General features: G+C 35.7%; 1 protein-coding gene across 1 annotated transcript in view; it reads left to right on the forward strand.

The window, feature by feature from the left end:
- Nucleotides 1–24,960, forward strand: part of gpc1b (glypican 1b) — a 71,671-nt gene that overhangs the window by 40,233 nt on the left and 6,478 nt on the right. Inside the window, exons 2-5 of the mRNA XM_058753450.1 lie at nucleotides 2,926–3,084; nucleotides 15,187–15,578; nucleotides 24,140–24,305; nucleotides 24,816–24,946. Coding sequence (XP_058609433.1) covers nucleotides 2,926–3,084; nucleotides 15,187–15,578; nucleotides 24,140–24,305; nucleotides 24,816–24,946 — 848 coding nt within the window. The remainder of the gene's footprint in view (nucleotides 1–2,925; nucleotides 3,085–15,186; nucleotides 15,579–24,139; nucleotides 24,306–24,815; nucleotides 24,947–24,960) is intronic.

Here is a 24,960-nt window from a genome sequence, read left to right on the forward strand (position 1 = left end):
CAACACATTTTGTCAGTTCCATGTCTTCTGTTTTCTTTGTGTTGCACTGGATGTTAGAGGCCAAACACATTGGTTGTGTGGGTTTCATCAAGTGTTCAAGTGCCTGTAAACCTTCTTGAACATTAACATTAAGCACTGATAAGACCTGCATTAAATTCCATCTGTTTGCAGTGTGCATTTATATGTGATAGTGGAAAATGAACTGTGCTGCTGGAGTCTTTCTTTCTCTCTTCCTCTGTCCTTGGATTGGAGAAAAGGCTCAGGATAGAAATGGCTGACAGCCCAGCTCTTTAGAAAAAGAATCCTGTCTCTGACAGTGTGTACTCTCACCCGCTGACAAACACACGTATGCACACACCGCACACACACAAGTCACAGGTAGACACTCGCATTTTTGTACACTGACAACCATCCTGACAAACCACACAAGATACATACACTAACACGTAAATACACACATCTCTATGGACCAAGATACCATTATATAAGAATGATGTGGTTTGCTAATTGCTAAAATGTTTAAAAGAACAGAAAGGTGAAAATGTACTCACCCTCAGGCCATTCAAAAGAAAGAGTTTTTTTTCTTCATCAGAATGGATCGAATGGATCCTCTGCAGTGAATGGGTGCCGTCAGAATGAGAGTCCAAACAGCTTATAAAAACATCACAATAATCCACAAGTGCTCCAGTCCATCAATTAATGTCTTGTGAAGTGAAAAGCTGCAACAAATCCGTCAAAAATATTTTTAACTTCAAACCATTGTTTATTGCTTAAATATGAGTCATTTATCTATAATATTGCTTGTGAACTATTCATTTAACGAGAGGCAATAATAATAATAATAATAATATATTTTTCAATAATTTATTATTGATTATTTTATCATTAAAAAGAGCAAAATAATAATACTTATTGTTTTATAATATTGTTATTGCTATAAATAATAATACAAAATAAAATTGGAAATAGAATCAATTTTTAAAAATTGATACAAGGATTATTATTATTATTAATAATAATAATAAATTACTGTTTTTTTTTTTATTTAGCACTAATTTCTTTGTACGCTACTGAGCTGCAATGAGCTGGAATGGACATTGTTTTACAGACTTTTAATATCGATTGACCATGTCATCACTTCTATAGTAGGATATTTGACCAAACACAAGGCTGAACAGCAGTCGATTGAGTGGAAATTTTCAATTACTCTTCCCCCCTCCCCCTCCCCCTTCAACCCCCTTGTCATAAAAATCGTTTGTACTCTCTTATGTAACTGTGCTGTGATTCAGCTGTCAGTCACAGAGCCAACACATTCAAAGCTTCAACTCTGGGGGTTGATTTATATCTCGATACACATTTTTATTTCTTATAAGATGTATTATTTGTAATATACAGACTGATAATATTTACTAGGAAATATACTTGCTCATATATATATATATATATATATATATATATATATATATATATATATATATGTGTGTGTGTGTGTGTATGTATAGTTTTATTCAGCAAGGATGCCTTAAATCGATCAACAGTGACACTAAAGAAAAATGTAGCTAAAATAAATGTTTTTATTTTCAACATTCTATTCATCAATAAATCCGGGAAAAAAGAAACAACAATGTAAAAAATATCACACTGTAAGAAAGAACTTTGCAAAAAGAAAAATGAAAGTATTGGCAGGTCTATACTGGGACATTATGGACATTAACCCTAAAATGCAACACAATGCAGTGTACAATTCAAAATACAGGTAAAACAACTGTAAATAAATATATTTATAAAAAAAAAAAAAAATCTAATTAATACAGTACATTATGCTTTTCTTTTTTTTTTTACAGATTTTTTTTTTTTTAGTGTTCAGTTTCCACAAAAATGTTAAGCAGCACAACTTTTTTCAACATTAGCTGGGTTTCCATCCAAAGTTGCGAATTTAACTTATGCGCAAAATATTGCATAAAGCCATTTTTATCCAACGAGTCAAAGAGAACAAAATCGTCACTTCCTGATAAACTGACACTATAAATCACTAATAAAAGTAGGAGAAGCTACTGAATATAATCATTTTCATACATGATAAACTACTTGCGCCTCAGAGCGAGCAAACGGAACACAATAAATGCTGTCATTGTTTTCGGAGGTGGATGCTGCTGTTTGGGAACGCAATCGTGTAAGACATTTCTTGGAGGCAATTATACAGAAATACTTTGATGACAGACTTTGCTCAGGCATTTCAGAATGACCATAACAACATTTCAGATACTGTGAAATGAGATCAGTCCGCTTGTTAGTCAGGTTTTGTCATCCCATAGCGCAAAGTCACATTACTTTTTTGATGCGCTTGGAGGAATTTATTCGCAAAATGCATTTCCATCTCCCATTATTCACATTAACCCTTTTTCGCACAAGTCAAAAACCATCTCAAGCGAGCGTAAAAACTTTTTTGCGAATTAAGGGACTTTTATTCAAAATTGTTCAAAGTGTTTCCAACACTCGTTTCTCATGCGATACTTCAAAATGCGCATTAAAATTATGGAAACATAGGCTAGCTATTGATAATAAGAAATGTATTCTGAGCATCAAATCAGCATATTAGAATGCTTTCTGAGGGATCGCCTGACACTGAAGACTGGAGTAATGATGCGGAAAATTCAGTTGTATTTTTTGTATATTTTACAATATATTAAAATAGAAAACCGTTATTTTAAATTGTAATAATATTTCACGATATTGCTGTTTTTACTGTATATTGATCAAATAAATGCAGCTTTGGTGAGCATAAGAGGCACCAACCCCAAACTTTGGAACATATTTTGGGCTATAAAGATGGATGAATGAATGGCTGGATGGAGATCATGGATAGCTAAATACATTTCTACTGACAGCCATGTTAACACTGTTAATTGTCTCTCTCTGTCTCAGGTGAGCACCTACGGGTTTGTTCTCAGGATTACACCTGCTGCACGTCTGGGATGGAGGAGAACCTTCTGAACCTGAGCCGACGAGAGTTTGAGACTCAGGTGAAGGAGTCTGGACGCACCTTACAGGTCTCTCTCAACGGCCAGTTCAAGAGTTTTGACGGTGAGTTACACATCACATGACACAACACGGACTCTTTCCATCATGCAGCTCACGAGGGTGAGAAGAATGAGTCCACTGGACTAAAGCTTGTTGAGAAACTGATGGTTTGTTTGTCCATACAGACCTGTGCTTGATATCTCAGAGCGCCACTGATAAAACCTCCTCACGACATTAGACAGATGGTCTCGCTGTATGTGTGTGTGTGTGTGTGTGTGTGTGTGTGTGTAGTAGCAGTGTGAATTTCTCACTCACACTCAAGCCTGTGAGTGTGAATGTTATTCACATCTATTACCTGAGTGATTGTGTTTGGAGAGGCAGAGATCGAGCCCTACAAGTAAATGTTTTGACAGAGTCACACTTTCACTTGTCTTACAATAATGTGTATAATGTGTGTGTGTATATATATATATATATATATATATATATATATATATTATGTAGATAATTTTCTCTCTCTGTCTTTCTCTGGCTTTATAATCTTATCTTTCTCTCTCACTCTGTGTAGGCGTTTTAATCAGTGTTTTAGCTTTTTGTGTAGATTGGTGTGTGTGGGTGTGATTTGTTTTGATTAGTTCTGTCTGTTAGGAACAAACAACTTCTCAGTGACTTCAAATCATGCTTTACACAAATGCAATAAATGTGCATGTTTTGCTGTTTTTGATGGGTGAGGCTTTAAAAAATTTTTTTTTGACATGATAAAATGAAATTTTAAAAAATAATAATAAAATTATTAATAAAAAAGAATGATAATACAATCAAAGGCATTGCAATAATACTACAGTATTGTGGTGTACATAAATCAATAAATATGTGTGTTTTCTTTAATAATAAAAATTAGAATAATATTAATAAAAAAGAATGATAATACAATCAAAGGCATTGCAATAATACTACAGTATTGTGGTGTACATAAATCAATAAATATTTGTGTTTTATAATAATAATAATATATTATTATTATTATTGTTGATATTATCATTGACTTTATTAATAATTATTATTAATATTGTTTGTGTGTTTGTTTGAAGTACGATCAGGACAGTTCTTGATATTGAGCGGTATAATCAAAATCAAAGATTAAAAGAAGGGTCTTTGCACCCCTAATCATGAGCTTGGCCAAATATAGCTCTTTAATTATTTTATTCCTGAGCAAGCAAAACATTTTATAATACTACGAAGAGTAAACTGGAGGACAGGCAGAATATGTAGCAATTTTCAAAGCATTTATAAAGTCTAGAATCATTGTTGAATTTGAAGGTTACAAACTGATGAAATTTCTCTCTATTACTGGGTTTTTGTACAGATGGTGACTTTGCTACTTAAAGTTGAAAAAAGTCAGTGTCTCTGTCGTTCTGGAGTTCATAAGTGCCAATTTAGGGTTTTAAAGCATGTCTGTGCCAGCTCACCTCCAGGAGTCCTGAGTGTGTGTGTACAAACACACTCTCTCACACACACATAATGTGGTGTGCTTGTGGCGAGAATGCTTGAACTGTGATTATTTCCCAAGTGCTGTGGCACAGGGAGGAGATCTGGTCAGTGTGTGTTTCCCAGCATGAATTATGCTTGGCACAGTAAGCAGCTATGGTGGATTATACCCAGGGTGTGTATGTTTCTGTATTTGTGTGTCTGTGGTTGTGTGTGTGTGCAGCTATTTATGTAAGATTTGAAAGACTAAAGGCATTAGCAATGCAATACGTGACAAGATTTTGTGCAAACATAATAAAACAGGCTCTCTGAACCATATGAGCTGTCATAGACATGGACATTTGTTTCCAGTTCTCGTCCCTTACTGTCTGGAAAAGAGATCAATTTACAGCAAATTGGGGCTAAGACTTTTAAATCATAAATCTCAGATGCTGCTGTCATTTCTACATTGATTTCAGGTTCTCTTTCATTCTTTCTCTCACATTTTTCTGGTGTCCGTTTAATAGCTTCATAATAAAATAATTTAGAAGAGGAAATTGGCAGCGAAGAGTCGTGTAGATGACATTGTAATTCCTGAGTATAATCTGTCTATCCATCCATCCATCAATTGTTCTCTCTCTATTGTTTGATCTATCCTTTTATATCTATCCATCTATCCATCCATTGTTCTGTCTCTCTGTTGTTCTATCTATCCTTCTGTCTATCCATCCATTGTTCTGTCTCTCTGTTGTTCTATCTGTCCTTCTGTCTATCCATCCATCCATTGTTCTGTCTCTCTGTTGTTCTATCTATCCTTCTGTCTATCCATCCATCCATTGTTCTGTCTCTCTGTTGTTCTATCTATCCTTCTGTCTATCCATCAATCAATCCATCAATCCACCCATCCATCCATCCATTGTTCTGTCTCTCTGCTGTTCTATCTATCCTTCTGTCTATCCATCCATCCATTGCTCTGTCTCTCTATTGTTCTATCTATTCTTCTATTTGTCTATCCACCCATCCATTCTTCTATTTTTATGTTGTTCTATCTGTTGTTCTATCTGTTTATCCACCAATCCATCGTTCTGTTTCTGTTGTTATATGTATTGTTCTATCTGTCTATCCATCCATCCATCCATCGTTCTGTCTGTCTGTCTGTCTGTTCAGTCATCCTCGTATGTTCAATCATGTAATCTTGTCAACCTGGTCTCATGGCATAAACGTACCTGGGGGCACTTTTTAGCGAGACCGTTTTTGCGTACCTTACTACACGTTTCTCCGCAGTTTCAAAAAGAAATGTCCACTGAGTGGTGCTAAAACACCGGTTCAATACGTAAACCCTGGCACGTTTTTATTACGTTGATATACAGTAGGTACGTATTGCTGTGTTTTTATTACTGTACGTTGCTTCAGGTATGTATTGCGGCGGTTCAGGAATCAAATATCCGGGGACCGTCGCTAAAAATTAATGCTCTATCGTGTTGGAAATATGCCCTACACCAAACCCAACCCTAAACCTACCCGATAGTGTTGACAAATGCAAAACTGATATAAAAATGCATTTGTTGATGCAACCATGCGATTTGAACTTCCTTTTATGCAGATTTGAAGTGTTTTGTTGAACCATAGTTACACGGGATTTGAACCGATGCTCCTCACCTCCCAAGTATGTCTCCGTACTCCGTGAGCTACCGAAATAACCTACCGCCTATGAAAACCCATAGATATGAAGCTGGATATGTGTGATGCTAACATTCAAAAGCATCAGTTTTCAAATCTCCCAGCATATTAATATTGTTTTGAAGTAATTGTGTGAAAATTACGCTTTATTAATCGTAACTCTGTAAATTTGTGCGAAAAGGAATAAAAGGCGTCAGAGTTTTACTGACTCTAGTGTTCATTTCTTTTGGAAACTGCAGTGATATGTACTTATTGGTACATATTTCGCGTCTCGCTAAAAAGTTTATTTTGGTACGTTTATGCCATGAGACCAGGTAGCAAGGGTCAGTGTAGTTGTTTCTGTCATGTGAGTCTTTGATTTGGATTAATGTTCTATGTGTTGAAAAGTTTGTCTCTAGGAAACTTTTGTCCTCCTAGAATCAGCTAAAACTATACTAGAGCATAATGAGCTGTTATGTGTCTGTTTTAGAAGGTTAAGTATGGCTGTCGATGTGTGTCTGTGTCTGTGTCTGCATGTCTGCATGTGTGTGTGTGTGTGTGTGCGTGTGTGTGTTGGGAACTGGATTTTCTGTAAGGGTGAGGAGATTCTCAGTGTTTAGGAATTCATAAGGAGCGGCCTTTCGCTGTAGGGGATCATTTCTGAACGAATCACACACACACACACACACACAAACAGAAAACATCTGGCCACATTTAAATATAAAGCTAAACAGAATTGATAGAAAAATACTTTTAAGAGATGATCAAATTCAAGTTGCAGACCAGAAGATTTAGGTGTCTGTGTTAAAGACAACAGATCTAATCAAACCGCAGCATAGAAGATAATAAATCTGTTTTATCAGATCATATTGTTCAATTTATGAAGTTCACAAGTGCTTTTGTCTGAATTACTGCAGATTAATTGGCAATATTTTTTTAGCTGAATGCATTAATTATAGTCCTGATTTTGAGATCGAATAGCAGCTGAGCAATTCAAGTGTTGATATATTGAAATAATATTTTCACTTACATCAAGTCATCCAGGAAAACAATTTCCTGTTGGAGGTCACCTCCGATGATGTCATCTGTGACAAGGACAGCTGCTCTGTCGCGTGTCCTTATTGGTCGTTTCATGTTGACATGCAAATCACGTTGAGGAAGACCTGCGCTGACACAGACCTATGATCCCAGAGACATTTATCTCTGTCTCTCTCTCCCTCACACACGCTAGCAGTTTTATGAGGAACAGTGACCGCAATTTTTATGTTATGATTCTGTTTTCACTCTTGCTTCTACTCTGTCATTTTTTAGAGTGCTGTTTATGTTTTTTTTTGTGTGTGTGTGTGTGCCAACATGAATAGTCTTTCTGTTGACTGAAGACATAAAAGTCTTTTTTTTATGTACACCAACCCTCTATATCCTTTTTGCATTAATGAATATCTGTCTCTATATAAATACTCTACCATTCAAATTTTTTATTTGATTAAAAATACAGTAATATAGTATTTTTACAATTAAAAATAAATTCAGAAATTATTCTAATATACTGATCAAAACAATTTCTGCTCAAAAAAACAAACAATTTTTAAATTGTTTTAATTTCTTTATCAATGTTCAAAACATTTGCTTAATATTTTTGTGGAAACTAATATTTTTTTTTTAATTATTTTCTTAATTTAAATATAAGATTAAATTACTTCTTTAAAAATGTATTGATTATTTTCTTCTTAAGTCCTTAATGTCACCTTAGATCAATTTAATGCATCCTTGCTGAATAAAATTGTAAATAAATAAATAAAAAAATCTTACTGACCAAAACTTTTGAGAGTCATAGTGAACTTTTTAGTGTATTGTATCATAGGCCATATTGACATGTAGAGCCACCTGTGTGTGCACCTGTGGAGACTCGAGTCGTGCAGTTGACATGCATGGTATCAGGAGGAGATTCAGGCCACAGCTGGTGCACTGTCTGATTTAAGAGTCTTCAGACAGAGCTGCAGAGTTTATGAGCTCCTCAGAAGTAGAGCACGCATGGTTTAAAGAGCTCCTCTGTGACCATAAAGCTCATGTACTTTCCAAATGCATGATCTCTCATGTGAGGTGTAGACAGGTGGAGGCTGCATCTCTGATCGCCGCACATGGGTTCAAGTCCTTATCAGACCTCTTCAGCTTAGGTGACCAACTCCTCAGCCTGTCATAGGACAAGAGCTAAAAGTGTGTTTGTGCATGCTTGTTTTGTTGCATGAGGGCCAAATGTCTAAAAAAGGCAGTTTATTTAAATTCATATTTCTATTCTATTCTATTCTATTCTATTCTATTCTATTCTATTCTATTCTATTCTATTCTATTCTATTAATGTCCTGTTTGCATCATTCTAGGTCTGTGATTTGGTTCTATTCTATTTTATATGCTTTCCTTCAACTATAATTTGGTTTGCTTAAACGCTGTATTTCTATTCATATGTGTAATATTTATATTGAGATGCCAATGGTGGTCAAGATGCTGTGTGTGTCCTTAATCATCCAAACAATAATCAGTTAACCTCATTTGTTAAGTGCATTGAAATTACGTTGTTAAAGTCTGTCAATTAAGCTTTACAGAAAAGAGCCCTGTTCGAACAGAACAAAACAAAACAAAACAAAAAAACAAAAACAGAGCCTAATAATGCCTTGGGGTTATTGTAGAATAATGTAATGTAATTGTATTTAACTTTGTGTGCACCTTAACTTTGCATTTGTCCATATTCACTGACTATCTTATCTTATATATGCTAACCTGGGGCCTAACCAAACCACTTCAATCCGGCTTTGTTGGTACCATGATGCTGATCATCAACTTTCTTTGTCAACTCAGGCTTTGATCCTGAGTTTGTGGAGCACGTGCACATGAATGTGTGACATCACTGGTGAACAGCCAATCACGAGCCTTGGTTAAAGGTTAAAGGTTTTGCTAAAGGTTAAGAGATTGAAGAATATGATGAATTTAAATGCATTTACAATGAATAAAAGTACTTGTTCATGAAAGAGGACAAATAATAGAAATTATGTTGCTTTATCAGTGCAGTCACAAGTGAAACTTGTTGTTAGTTTATAGAGTTGGAAATATACAGCGATAGAGACTCGAATATGTAAGGTCACAGTCATTTTTAAAGGGTTATCTATTGATTCTACAACTTATTTATATTATATACGATCTGTATATATTAACGTTCATTTAAAATAAATGATTTATAATAACTGTTAAACTAAAATTTATTGTGTGTAATGGATTAATAATAATATAAATCATATAATTAGGCCTATATAAATCATATAAAATAACAAAGTTTTTGGTTTTGGCCAGACAATTTTGTTTTAGTACTATTGACCTTTAATTTGGAGCAAGAGAAACTGGAGGAGTGACTTTTTTTGTGTCAAACATGTGCCACATCTGATTGGTCCAATTTAATTTTCAGATCTCTAACTCAGAACATGGAGCTGTGGAGTGTAAGTTACTATGGCAATGAACGCAGCTAAAAGCCAAGCCACTTTCATGGTACCTAAAACACAGGATTGGTGCAAACTAAACTGAAACTTACCTGGCTAGCCAGCTAAACCGGCTTCATGGTACAGGCCCCTGAACATGTGACAGCTTAGTTGTTGTTTTTTTCTTCTGGTTTTTTTGGACCAAATTTGTTTGCAGCAATAGTACAATATATATATATATATATATACAGTGAGAAAAATAAGTATTTGAACACCCTGCTATTTTGCAAGTTCTCCCACTTAGAAATCATGGAGGGGGCTGAAATTGTCATCGTAGGTGCATGTCCACTGTGAGAGACATAATCTAAAAAAAAAAATCCAGAAATCACAATGTATGTTTTTTAACTATTTATTTGTATGATACAGCTGCAAATAAGTATTTGAACACCTGTCTATCAGCTAGAATTCTGACCCTCAAAGACCTGTTAGTCTGCCTTTAAAATGTCCACCTCCACTCCATTTATTATCCTAAATTAGATGCACCTGTTTGAGGTCGTTAGCTGCATGAAGACACCTGTCCACCCCATACAATCAGTAAGAATCCAACTACTAACATGGCCAAGACCAAAGAGCTGTCCAAAGACACTAGAGACAAAATTGTACACCTCCACAAGGCTGGAAAGGGCTACGGGGAAATTGCCAAGCAGCTTGGTGAAAAAAGGTCCACTGTTGGAGCAATCATTAGAAAATGGAAGAAGCTAAACATGACTGTCAATCTCCCTCGGACTGGGGCTCCATGCAAGATCTCACCTCGTGGGGTCTCAATGATCCTAAGAAAGGTGAGAAATCAGCCCAGAACTACACGGGAGGAGCTGGTCAATGACCTGAAAAGAGCTGGGACCACTGTTTCCAAGGTTACTGTTGGTAATACACTAAGACGTCATGGTTTGAAATCATGCATGGCACGGAAGGTTCCCCTGCTTAAACCAGCACATGTCCAGGCCCGACTTAAGTTTGCCAATGACCATTTGGATGATCCAGAGGAGTCATGGGAGAAAGTCATGTGGTCAGATGAGACCAAAATATAACTTTTGGTCATAATTCCACTAAACGTGTTTGGAGGAAGAAGAATGATGAGTACCATCCCAAGAACACCATCCCTACTGTGAAGCATGGGGTGGTAGCATCATGCTTTGGGGTGTTTTTCTGCACATGGGACAGGGCGACTGCACTGTATTAAGGAGAGGATGACCGGGGCCATGTATTGCGAGATTTTGGGGAACAACCTCCTTCCCTCAGTTAGAGCATTGAAGATGGGTCGAGGCTGGGTCTTCCAACATGACAATGACCAAGCACACAGCCAGGATAACCAAGGAGTGGCTCTGTAAGAAGCATATCAAGGTTCTGGCGTGGCCTAGCCAGTCTCCAGACCTAAACCCAATAGAGAATCTTTGGAGGAGCTCAAACTCCGTGTTTCTCAGCGACAGGCCAGAAACCTGACTGATCTAGAGAAGATCTGTGTGGAGGAGTGGGACAAAATCCCTCCTGCAGTGTGTGCAAACCTGGTGAAAAACTACAGGAAACGTTTGACCTCTGTAATTGCAAACAAAGGCTACTGTACCAAATATTAACATTGATTTTCTCAGGTGTTCAAATACTTATTTGCAGCTGTATCATACAAATAAATAGTTAAAAATCATACATTGTGATTTCTGGATTTTTTTTTAGATTATGTCTCTCACAGTGGACATGCACCTACGATGACAATTTCAGACCACTCCATGATTTCTAAGTGGGAGAACTTGCAAAATAGCAGGGTGTTCAAATACTTATTTTCCTCACTGTATATATATATATATATATATATGTATGTGTATATATATGGTGATTAAATGTGGTGATAAGCGTTACACAATATCATTCTCAGTATAAACATAACAGAAGACAATGGAAAGTCCCTATGAAGATAAAAACAAATGTGTGTCTGGATTTGTTATACTTGTGAAGGTCAGATTTCATGAGAATGTCTTCACAAATTCAAACTGACATTTGAAGTTGTTCTCTCTGTTTAAAAAGCTAAATTGGCCATGCACTTTAAACTAATAATGTTTATGAGTGTAATGTCTACAAGAGACCAAACCAAACTATTTTGGTTCCCTTTGACTTCCACTGCATTTTTGTCAATACAGTGGAAGTCAGTGGGAACTGAAACTGTTTAGTTACCAGCTCTTTGTATTCATATGTCTTTCAAATATCTTTTTGTGTGTGTGTGTGTGTGTGTGTTTACAAAGAACAAAGAAACTCATACAAGTTTGGAACAACATGAGGCTGAGTTAATAATAACAGAATTTTCATTTTTGTTTGACCTATTTGTTGAAGGCCCATTTACACCAACGATCATACTTAAGTCCTAAATGTTATGTTTTTTGTTTTTTTTTATGTCTTTTTTCACATTTGTCATCCTTTCCTATCAAAATGCTTGCTATGGATGTAAAAACGCAGAAAATCAAACCTGATCCAAATTTAACAAAGACCTTAACTATAAAGCTTTAATAATCATTCTAATTCTCTATGAGAACCACACCACAACTATAACAATAACAACACAGAGAAACAATATGAATGGAATCAATTTCAGAACAATTTTTCTAAAAGCTGAACAATAAAATCATTGACAGTCAAGCAGAATCCACCCAACTTTAAAGAGCTTGAGCATTTAAAGCAGCAGGCGACAAAACTGGAGCACCCACTTATAATAAGCAGAATGTTATCGTCCATTGGTTTGGAAGCCAATATAGTTGTGATTATAGTTATTGTTCCTGGTGTGAACTGGCCTTTTAACTGTCATCGGCTAGCAAAATATCATAAAAGTTGTTTAGGAAAATATGACGTCTTTGATAGGTCCTCACACTAATACAGCTTCAAAGGTCTGTGTGTGCGTGCATTCGTTTAAAATATTGAATAAAATGAGGGAGCGCTGGTGCTTCTTTAATTCAGTCATTCAGCACTTTGTCAGAATGCACAAATACAATTACAAGTAATCACATTCAAATCTCTCTCTTCTTTCATCCCTTCCTCTCTCTCTCTCTCCTCTCATTCCATCACTCTGTGGTCCCCAGCTGCTTGTTTCTCCATCATGGACTCAGCCGCAAATTAACAGGCCGGCGTGTTCTGTTACGATGCCGCTGATATCATTACGCCCGCGTGCCTGTCAGAGAGATAGATGGAGGAGAGGGGGAACGAGAGAGAGAGTGCAAAGAAGGGTGCAGTGAGGGGGTGGAGGGTCAGAGGCGTGTGACAGGAATATAAAGAACTGGGTATCTACCTTTCATGGCCTTTCTTTTTTCTTTTTGATATCAGTTTCACTTTATTCAAAGTCTGGATGTTTCCTCACCTCATATACTGACCCCAAAAAATACTTAAAGGTTTAGTTTAAGCTAAAATAGAAATTCTATCATCATTTATGCACATTCATGTTGTTCCAAACCTGAATTTCTTTCTTTTTTGGAGGACTCTAATGAAGAAACCAGCAATCTTCTAAATATCTTGTGTAAAATGTAAAACTCTGACCTGTTTGTAAATGTAAAACTCTATCTCTCTCTATATATAATGTTTATACTGTTTTCAAATGTAATGTATTCCTGTAATGTATTACAATGTTGAAAGCAGTTTGTGTTGCTTTTTGTTTTGTTGAAATCATGATACTTTATTCCAAGATCCCAGAATATACAATTAAAAAGAACGGCATTTATTGTAAATGCATATCTTTTTATAAAAAACATTATAAATGTCTTTAATGTCACTTTTGATCAATTTAATGCAGCGGTTCTCAAACATTTTAGATTTTTGGCACCCATTAAAATAATAAGCCATTAAAATAATCAATACTGATATGAGTCGTATGCTTGTACATTTTCATTTTCATTTAACTGAACACATATTAATGTGGGAGGAACACTGAAACATTGAACTTTTGCTGTGTTTACAGTATAATTAATCTTATACTTTTTTTTTTTTCAAAAATTAGTTTGAGATCAAAACTATTGGTTATGCCTTTTATAGTGCAAAAAGAACAAATATGCAATGATTGTAAGATTTGTGCTCTGCGGGCTGGCATGTTCCGAATCAGGCATTTACAGACCCTAAAAACCTGCATTTGGAGTGAAGACAGATTCACCTGCTTCAGTGATAACACACTTTGGAGAGGCTTTTATTAAAATAATAAAAGTGAGAAAAGTGTCCATCGAAGCGTGAAGAGAGAAAATCGAAGTGGGGTTCTCATAGTGCAAGGGGACGTGAATGTGATGAGATTTAGACTAGAGTCCAGTTACAATCATTTCATCAAAAAAGTGCAGCTGGAAAAACCAAATGACCAGTGATCTGTTTAATACAGATGTTTTGAAATGCTTCATCGAGCCTGTGTGCATTATGTTTTATGATTCATTTGTTTGGCCATTTCAAAAGCATGATTAATGTGAACTTAATCAGATGTAGGACACAAAAAGGTCTTATTTACAACACACTGCTCTGTATTTCATCATGAATGTATTAGTACAGACATAATCCCATTGGTGCAATGTCTCTGGGTTTGGAGAAGTGGTGTAGGTTTTAGAAAGATTAATTTTGACCTGGTTTGAGTTCACTGTTATGATTTGTTGTGCTTCTGGTGTGTGTGTGTGTGTGTGTGTGTGTGTGTGTTATAAATGTACAGACCCATGGCTGAATTTATACACTCTTATATCCACTTTCTTTCTGTAATTGAACACTCTCTCGTGTGTAATGTGGGACTGATTGATGTGTGACTGGGTTATTGTGAGCTTATGATATCACTGTATTACATAACACAATTCATACCGATCGACTTTCCCTCTGAAATCTTTGCATTTGTGTGTGTGGAACTCAACCTCAACCTCAAACTCATTCATATTTCTCTCATTGCTTTTCATTGTGTTAGTGCACAAACTACACAACTGACTGTTGTCTAAGATGCAATTTTATTTATAGATTTGTTTCAGTTTATGTTGGGGATAAATAGCTTGAAAGTATGATTTTTGTTATGATTTCCTTTCTATTTCATAGATAGAGTGCCTCATCCAAATCAGATTTATTAATATAGAATTATAAAGAATTACTATTTTAAGTTGTTTGGTAAGGAAGCTTTTTTCCAAAAAATACAAATAAAAAAGGTAATTGCAACTTTTTTATCTCACAATTCAGACTTTATTCTTGGAATTCTGAGAAAAAACCAAAACAAATTGCAAGTTAAACTGCAAGAAAAAAGTCAGAATTGTGAGATACATTAAAACCAAAACCTTTAAGTCAGAATTAGTCACTTATTCATTTGTTATGAGTAATCTTACTGTATATTTTGGGTGCATATATATGTATATATACACGATATATACTGTGATATATATTATTATATATTTCTTTTATATTAAGTTTTATATTGCACTGTCTACTTGCCTTGATTCAGAATAATGCTTTTTTTTTTCAAATTAGGAGTGTTACCCTTCGGCCTTCCAAACTCGAATAGCTGCTCTAATGATGTTCTTGTGTGTCTGTGTGTTCCCAGATTATTTTTTGGAGCTGTTGAACCGTTCTGAAGCATCGCTTCAAACCTCTTTCCAGACTGGGTTTGGACCTCTCTTCTCCCAAATCGCAAAGGTGTTTCAGGATCTGTACTCAGACCTTCGGCGCTACTACCGAGGGTCCAACGTCAATCTCGAGGAGGCTCTGAATGAATTCTGGGCCCGTCTGCTGGAAAGACTCTTTAAAGCTTTAAACCCTCAGTACATTATTGGAGAGGAGTATCTGGAGTGCGTAGCCAAGCAGTCAGAAACGCTGAAGCCGTTTGGAGACACGCCGAGAGAGCTCAAGACCAAAATCACACGCACGGTTATTGCAGCCAGAACGTTTGCGCAGGGTCTGGTGATCAGCGGCGAAGCGGTCAGGAAGGTTTCACAGGTAGGAGAACTTCCAGTCTTTATGTCTTCTCATAATGTTTCCATAATGGTTTGTCATGTGTTGTCAAACTGATGATGTTTTCTTTTTGTGAATAACTGAATCTAATGATGAATCTGAAAATGATCTGAATAAGGTGATTCATTAAAATGAATCAGAATTCTCAATGCTTATGTGAGAGAATACATATTTAGTGTTTGAAACAACAGCGATATGTGTCAGATCCTTACAGTAAAAAAGTAGCTTGTTGCTAAATAAGAGTGAGCAAAAATTGTGTTCTGGTAAGGTCTTCTCATTCGGTCCCTTGCAACTGCTGTTAGAATGAAATACTTTTCCTAAAAATGAACATTATTCTGATCTGTCATTATTAACTCACTATTGTTTTGTTCCAAACCCGAGGTAAGCCTTCCAAACCATGCTGAACCATGCTGCTTGTTTCCATTCAAGGAAAACTGAGGCTTAAATACATATCACATTATCACTGATAAAGAATAGATCTTTGATTTATATTTGTTGTTGTTGTCCACTTTGGTGCATCTGTTGTTTACTTCTCATTCTTTTCCTCCACTTTTCTTCTCCCCTTCTCAATTCTCTTCTCTCCTGAAATCTAAATGAGTAGTGAAAGGAACCTAACTCTGTGTCTGACCTCTTCAAAGTAAGTCAAGGTTGACAACACAGAGAAACTGCCAGCACTGCATATTGAAAAGGGCAATGTATGTGTGTGTGTGTGTGTGTGAACTGAGGTGGGGGAAATGATTGATTTGCCAGTTCCGGTCTGTTTGTCTGACCAAGAGGTATCTTTTAACCCCAACATGTAAGAGGGAAAGAATAATTCCAAAACCTAGTAGGCTGCCCACCATTCTAAGACAGCAGCACATGTATGTTAAGTTAAGTCAAGTCGCTTTTATTTATATAGTGCTTTATGTCAAAAGCAGCTTTACAGTGTTAAACAGGAAAATAATGCTTCAGTGATGCAAGTTAACGATAAATTGTTCCCTCATTCTGATTTAATTAAATAGTATTTGTACAGTGTGGCTGGCCACGATTTACTAAAACAAGGGAAGATTTTAGAATGAAATTATTTTGTGTTTGTGCGCCAAAGGGAGTTGAACGTTCTACTTTTGCTTTGTTCTCTTCTTCTGAGGGTTTGGTTCAACATACCGTCTTATCTCTCACTCTTGCGAGAAGTGATTGTTTTGGAATGAGGCTGACTTGAGGCTTTCATCCTTTTATAACAGAAAGTTCATCTCTAGTAGTGCTGTTTTTGTGCCTATATATTCCTCCACTTGCTTTCTGTTAAATAATCAGTCCTTCATTCTATTCTGTTATGAACTCATTCATAATTTAATCATGCATTATGTTCACTAATTCCTTTAATGAATTGTTCCGTTTTTAATGCAAGATAAGCTTTACGTCGGTTACCACAGAAATTAATTTCAAATCGCCGCTCTGTGTTTTTTAAAGCAATAATCGTGGTTTTAGTAACACAGTTTCAATGAAAGTAAACCAGGCCAACTTTCCAGATGCTTTAAAAGCAGAAATATGAAGCACATTAATTATTCAGTAAAACCTTTATTAATTGAGCTAAGAATTAGCGTTTATTTTCATTTTGTCATTTGTTATGTGCTTTTGTAATTATTAGTTTTTGTTTATTTATATTACTGTTTAGGTTTAATTTGTTTATTTCCTTTTTAATTTAAGTTTAGTTCCAGTTTTTATTTTTATTTAGTTCCAGTGAGCTTCTCCTTAAAATGTATATTTTTGTCAATGCAACATTTCAAATTCTTTAGTTAACATTTTACATCTAATATTTACATATTATTTAATTTGAACTAATTTCAATTAACAAAAATGTTTTAATATTTTTAGTTTCTTACTCCAGTAGTATTTTTTCCATACTATAGAAGTCAATGGGGACCGGCAACTGTTTGGTTAACAAAATTCTTCAAAATATATTCTTTTATGTTTAACACAGACACTTATAAAGGTTTGTAACAACTTGAGGGTGAGTAAATGATGACAGAGTTTTTATTTTTGGTGGTTATGTGATCAAAACATGCCTGCCACAATGAGGCAATGACCCACTTCATGTCGAATAAAACAGCTTAGGCTACGGACACTGACATTATTTTCTGTGATACTCAACGTTATACCACCAAATGCTTAACTTGTAACATGCTTGGGGTCATTCAGAGATGAAAAAGGAAGAAAGCTAAAGAACAAGTATTAGGGGAATATTAGCCTGAAATAAAACAAGGAAATGAAAGAATGAAAGAGAAAAAGCACAGCTGGTCTTCCCTTCTTTCCTCTCAAGTCGTTCCTGCGTTTTATTCATTTTTATTAAGGACGACATGTGCTCCCTGTGACTTCAGAACTAGGCCAGTCGCCACACATCTTTCTCCACACACTGGGAGGAGCGCAGCCATATTTCTTTCTAATTACTAAAGAGAAGATCGTCTGTAAAGAGAGCACATCTAGACTGCGTCGTGACCCGACCACATACACACATCCCTTATCAGACGTGCCATTTAAGGACAGAAGAACAAGTAGAGCCTTATAAATCAGACGGCGGACGGGAAGACATTGGCAAGAACTTTAAGCATATGTTAATGAAGGAATAAATCAAACAAAAGTGGAAAGTCATTAAAAATACAATGGTATTACCATAAAAAAACAAACAAAAAAAAACATTGTAAATGTGTTTTTGGTGGTAATACCATGTTGTTCTTTGAAGTACATTATAGTGCAATACTGTGGTGGTATAAAGGCACAGTGATGGTATTAGATGTCAAGACTATGGTAATTTGAAATATACTACGGTACTAAAATGAATGCATTACATGGTATTAGAATAGTACTTTATAGTTATATTTCCAAAAAAACCTTGTCCCTACCATGGTACTTGTTTAAAAAAAAAAAAAAAAGTACATGGGAGGAGTAGGTTGTGAATGCCATCTCTTGTGGAAGTGAAGTACCATAGCATTTGAATATGGTAATCAAACAGCAATAATTAGCAAATATTGTGTCTGATGAAGGGATTATGCAGCTGTAGCTGAATAAATAGCATGAGAAGCCTCTGAAACACAGGGCTTTTGTTGAATAAGATGAGCCTTGGCTAAAAAGCTAACAATCTAGAGCAGACGAAAGCAGAGGACCTCACAGGACCAGGCCTTCTGCTTTTGAACACAGATCCATCACAGCTGGGAATGTGGAAACAAGGCATCATGACGCAATTGTTTTGGCTTTTAGGGTCCGTTGAATGCAGAAAGTTATGAGAGAGTGGCTCAGACAATGTCATTTGTGATGTGTGTTAATATTGCTAATTTCAACGCAAAAAAGCATCTAAACACCATTAAGGTGATAAAAAGTGACAGTATAGATTTATAATGTTGCAAAATATTTCGATTTCAAATAAATGCTGTTCTTCCTAAGAAATATTAAGCAGAACAACTGTTCACAATGTTACTGTTTTTACTGTCATTATTTATTAATTTTGATTAGAGTCTTGTAATTAGTGCATAATCATGAATACTTATTTTTGTGTTACATTTATTTTATACATATCCTTCTATTTATTTCCTGGTTTAAATGGGGATAAAAATTAAGTAGTATCATTATCTTACACAATTTTGCTCTTCAGCTTTAGGTTGTTTTAGGGATGTTTAGATATTTTTAGAAAGCAAGGATATTATTATTTATTTATTTATTCAGTGTAATTATCATTGCAGTCTGAAAAACCTCCAGACTAAGTTAGTCTTTTTTTATTTCTAATTTGAGATTCTCTAAATCTGAATTTCCACTTCATGTGGGTTTTACTAATTTCCCCAAAGCGGATTATAATTATGGATTGTTCACACAAAGCGTAATGAGAGCAATAAGCTCTGGCGATATTTTTAACCATAGTCTGAGCTCTCAAGAGAACAAGTTATATTCTCTGAAATTGTCACCCAGTGTTGTGAAATAGTTCAGTGGCACTCTAACTTCATATGATTTGATTGCACATCTACAGAGATATTGCTACTGACTCAAAATTTTGTGAAATAGACAAGGTTGTGTGAAACCCCGTTCACAATCCATTTTTATTTTGTAATGTGACATATGTCAGCATATTAGAATGATTTCTGGAGGACCATGTGACACTGAAGACCGGAGTAGCGATGCTGAAAATTCAGCTTTAACATCACAGGAATAAATGAAAATATATTAAAAGAGAAAAACATTATTTTAAATAATAATAATATTTCAAAATATTACTGAATTATTTTCCAGCCATGGTGAGCATAAGAGCCAAGCAACTCAGCATTACTTCCTTGAGGAAGACAACTTGATATCTCATAAGAAACAGTTGTTAACAACATTTGCCGCTCAGTGGAATAAACTCAGCTCGACTTAAAGGTTTTTCCATACGAACAACATACTTCCTAAACCACTTTAGATAAACAGAGTCGACAGTAGCCTATTTAAGCTTAATTAAGTCTAATTTAGTCTGGCCTTCTCTGAGCTACTTTTGGTTAGGGAGGTTTGGTCCAAGAATGTTTAATTTCTGTCCAAGAAAAATCTCCCAAAAGTGTTTTCAGTTAATTTTGCGCATGTATCCTGTTCTGTTACTCCAGAGCTCTTGATCAGATTTGCTGTGGTCTGTTTGGTATGTTTTCCTGACACATATCCCAGCAGTTTCTTCTAATCATCAGGAATCAGGGATACGTGTGTAATCTGCTCCCCGGGGTCTCTGATTCGGGACTGAAATTAATAACGTGAGGCGATAAGATGGCAACAGATAAAAGGATTACATTAGACACCGTTGCTGACATTAACCTCTAGCTATCATAGCATTAGCTAAACCGCTAATTCTATTAAGCCCTTTGTTTTGGGATTTCGGTGCCAAATAGATTCTGGCATATGTGCAGTAGAGTCCTCATTAGGATGCAAAGGCTGGATGGCAAGTAAAATACAGGCCTAGAGATGATGTGAGTGCTTGGTTTTGATAAACAGAGTTATTTAACTGCAAAGGATGAGTTCTTCTCACACTCTTTTCCTCTGTTTTTTCCTCCATCTGCTGTTTCTTTTTTAATCACTGCAATAGAAAACTCAGTCTTTCTGCAAGTTTCACATCTTAAACCTACAATGTTTAGAATCTCTAGGCACAATTTCCTACTAGTGTTCGGAAACTATGACTCATTTTGCAAATTTGGTTCCTTCAAACGGTTCCACAAACAACTCGGTTATGCTCATGTGTTCCAGTTCAGTCGAATTGAGATTAATGTCACATAAGGTCACGTTGTTGCCTACAGCACTTTACTTGCACATTAAATAAACATATTAAATATGGAACTCGTCTCAAGCACTTACTGTAGATCTCCCCTTGAAGTAAAGCAAAAATAAAGCTAGCATTTAGTAATACTATAGCTGTTAACAAATAAAAGAGGGGGGATGCTGAAAGAAATGTCACCAAAGTTTGCTTACATATTCTTGAAATATGATTAATGAAATATGTGAAACATGCATAATATGAAACACGGCAGGATTAAATGAACAAGCTCCTCCCAAATTTACATTTGGATCTTCATTATTTTGACATATTGACAGTTTTAGGTTAAATTGACAAATATTGAATACATATGCCTACATTATAGCACCTTTAGAGTTACATAACCCATACAGACAATGATGCTGCACAAAAAAATATATAATATTTGTCCCTTAAGCATATAGTTCATTAGTCATAAGCATATGATTTTGCTCATTAATAAAGATCTGTCATATTTTCATATTCAGACTGAAAATGTAATATTTATTAATATTTGTATAAATAATATTTAATTAGAAAAATTTGGTTAGTACTCAATGTCCATATCATGTTCAGTATGAAAGGCCCAGACCAATTCATTGAGTGAATGGTGAATTTGTAGATTGATTCAATCAACTGATTCATAAATATTGATACCTTGAGATGTTCCAGAAATGAAGTCCAAGAGGCTCCCAAACGTGGGTCCGGTGTCAGAACTGAGCCGTACACTGGGCAGCAAACTCTCTCTATCCTGCTCTGATCTGATGAATCACAGATGCTCAGAGGCTTTGATGTGCCACATTATCCTTCCTCAACTTATTCTATCTCTCCGCTTCCCTCTCTCACACTCTCTCTCTTCTTCTCTCCTCTCTTTCCCTCCTCCCCGGAGCTTCCTTTGCATCTTCACACATCCTTCTTCTCACATTCACTCCATTTGTCTATTCTCTGTATCTCTCTCATCTTATTCTCTCTGCTTCTTCTCTTCTCTCCTCTCCTCATTAAAGAGCGAGTGCTTGAGTCATCCTTCGGGTAACAAGCACTGCTAGGTCTCCCTGAAGGGTGGTGTGTGCGTGTGTAGGAGTCTGATGCAAGTCTTTTTACCTCAGTCCAGTCCAGTTATTTATGTCTCAGCATGTGACAAAAATTTCTTTCTCCCTTGATGCAGCTTATTTTAACTTTAAAGTGAAGTATATGTGCATATTAATATCTAGAGTGACATGAATCTACTAGCCATGTCATGTAGTGCCTTTCAGTCACATTTTGTGTCATTATATACGTCAAGAAAGAAGAAAGAGTTCTATATTGCTTTTATAACAGTTCAATAAACAAGAAGATAACGCTCAGTAACTGACACAATATTACCATTTACATTCCATCAGTAAAGCCACAACAGAATTAACTTTTTTCTCCTAGCAACATGAACACGTTGTGGCATTTAGTTCCTGAAGGAATCCATGTTTTTTTAACAAATCATTTGAGTGAATTATTCAATGACTCACTTAGAAAGATGGTCAGTGGTTTGTTTCTGAATGAATCAGTGTGTTTGAACAAATAATTTGAGTGAATAATTTAATTACTCACTTAGAAAGACAGTTAGTGGTTTGTTTTTGAATGAATGGATCAGCGTGTTTGAACAAATCATTTGAATGAATGATTCAGTGACTTAGTTATAAAGATAGAGATTTGTTTATGAATGAATCAGTGTTTTTGAACAAATTGTTTAAGTGAATGATTCATTTACTCGCTTATAAAGTCAGTCTGGTGTTTTGTTCTGCAATAAATCTGTGTTCTTGAGCCAATTGTTTGAATAAATGATGCAGCGACTCACTCATCAAGACAGTCAATGGTTTGTTTCTGAAAAAAGCAGTATGTTTGAACAAATCATTTGAGTGAATGATTCAATTACTCAATTACTTATAAAGTCTGGTGTTTTGTTCTGCAATGAATCTGTGTTTTTGAATGAATCATTTGAGTGAATGATTCAATGACTTACTCATAAAGAGTTGTTTCTTTTCTTGATGAATCAGAGGATTGGAACGAATCAGTTGAGTGATTCAGTGACCTAAAGACAGTCATTTGTCGCCTCTTACTGGCATAATGATGTAGCCTGCAGACTATTGTTATTGAAATAAGAAATTACCTGAATCTCTAAATGTCATCTGCACATTTTTTTTAAAGAATTATGTCCTACATTAGAAATTAGATCTTTGTTCTTACTTTATTTTCTGGAGACATCCGTTTTGCAGCTTTCCCACAGTATCATGAGGAAAAATTTACCAATATATGCTAATTCATCCTCGTTCAGAATTCAGACTTTATTTTAGTTTTCGTCCAGGTTTAATAATGGGCAGTGGAGTTTTCTTTTATCTAGCTGAATGCATATGACAGAACTGCAGCTCAGCATTAACTGCACTGATGTCATCTGGGGTTACTTGTCTGATTCGATTTGAATTTAAAAGTACATTTTACAATGAAATGCAAATTTATTCACACAGATCCTTTATGTGCCAAAAGGACCCACCACTAAAAGTCCACAAAGATTCCTTCGCTTTCTGAACGACTCCCACTCGATAACAAAGGAATGCATGTGATTGCAAATGTTTCATCATCTGATTGCATTAAAAGTTTTGATTGAAGAATGTTAAGAACCGGTTACTTCACACAAGTCATTGCAATATACAGTTCTGCTGACATTCATCTTTGTGAAACTGTGTCAAAGTTGCTAGTCGCAGCTGTGAGTGAATGTTTCATGCAGCCTAATGCAGTTAGGACAGAAAAAAAGTCAGGTACATTTACAGAAATCAAATATCATGCTGACTGCATTTTTATTTACACCTAAACAAAAACTGGTTTTGCTTCCAATATCCGTGAAATTAGATTAATTTAAACATGTCAAGCAAATGTCAAGTTTTTCTATACTATAATTGCCTTACTTTTCCCTAAGGGGCCCTAAATGAATCCCATATTTTGATATCAGAGCGGTGGAGGTTTCTGATAAAGAGGGAATATTGTGAAAGACATCTCCGACCTCATGAGGGTTACTCTGTGTAGAGAAGCATCATGGGTATTATGCAATAATCGTACCACAATGTACCATCCCACATCCTTAGACCTCATGGGAAACTGTAGGAAATGACAAAGACTTATTTGCAGGATATAATTATCTCATTTTTATTACACGAGACACAAAACAATTCACAGGGCATTTTCTTTGGTTACATGAGTCAGAACAAATATGCTTCAGCTGTTCTCTGAATTCTTTGTTTCTGTCTTGCAGGTGTCTCTGAGCACTGAATGTGTGCGCGCCGTCATGAAGATGACATACTGTCCTCACTGTAGCGGCGTGGCTTTGGCCAAGCCCTGCTCAAACTACTGTAAGAATGTCATGAAGGGCTGCCTCGCCAATCAAGCAGATCTGGACTCGGAGTGGAGGAACTTGGCAGGTAGGCGAGGCCAAAATGCACCCTCAATAGTTGGGTTCCAGAAGTAAAAATTCCATTCGTTTTCTACAAATAGAAATAGATTTTTGTCATTTGATAACATATAAACATTTAAAAACAGACCAATGTTGTGAGATATGAGGTTGTTAAATATGCGTTTGTTGAAGTAATAAACTTAATATCTATATGTATAATCAACAAATTTAATTAATAATTTTGTATTTTATTCAGCAATGTCATTCATTAAATCTGTTAAGTATACAGTCTTGTACCTTTGTCTGATTTTCAAATACTTCTTTGTTTCACCTCAAATCTGGTTGGTTTGGTTCATGGCTTAAAACGCATTAAACAAGACTTTTTAAAAATCTCCATGGGAAAAATGAATGGAAAACAAATGCTTCCGGAATCAACACAATGGCAGTTTTGTACTCTATTAGAATTAAGCGGACATTACAGCTTGTCACACATTAGATGAAAGTCAACATGATATAAAGACTTTGTTTTTGTGTGTAGATGCTATGCTGGAGGTAGTTGACAAACTGAGCCGGCCTTACAGTGTGGATTCGGTGGTTCTGTCTCTGCCAAAACGCATTGCTGAAGCTATTCTCTATATGCAAGACAACCTCAACACATTCAACAATAAGGTCAGTGCTGCACT

This window comes from Onychostoma macrolepis, chromosome 02, assembly GCF_012432095.1.
Source record: "Onychostoma macrolepis isolate SWU-2019 chromosome 02, ASM1243209v1, whole genome shotgun sequence".
In the NCBI taxonomy this organism is placed as follows: domain Eukaryota; kingdom Metazoa; phylum Chordata; class Actinopteri; order Cypriniformes; family Cyprinidae; genus Onychostoma; species Onychostoma macrolepis.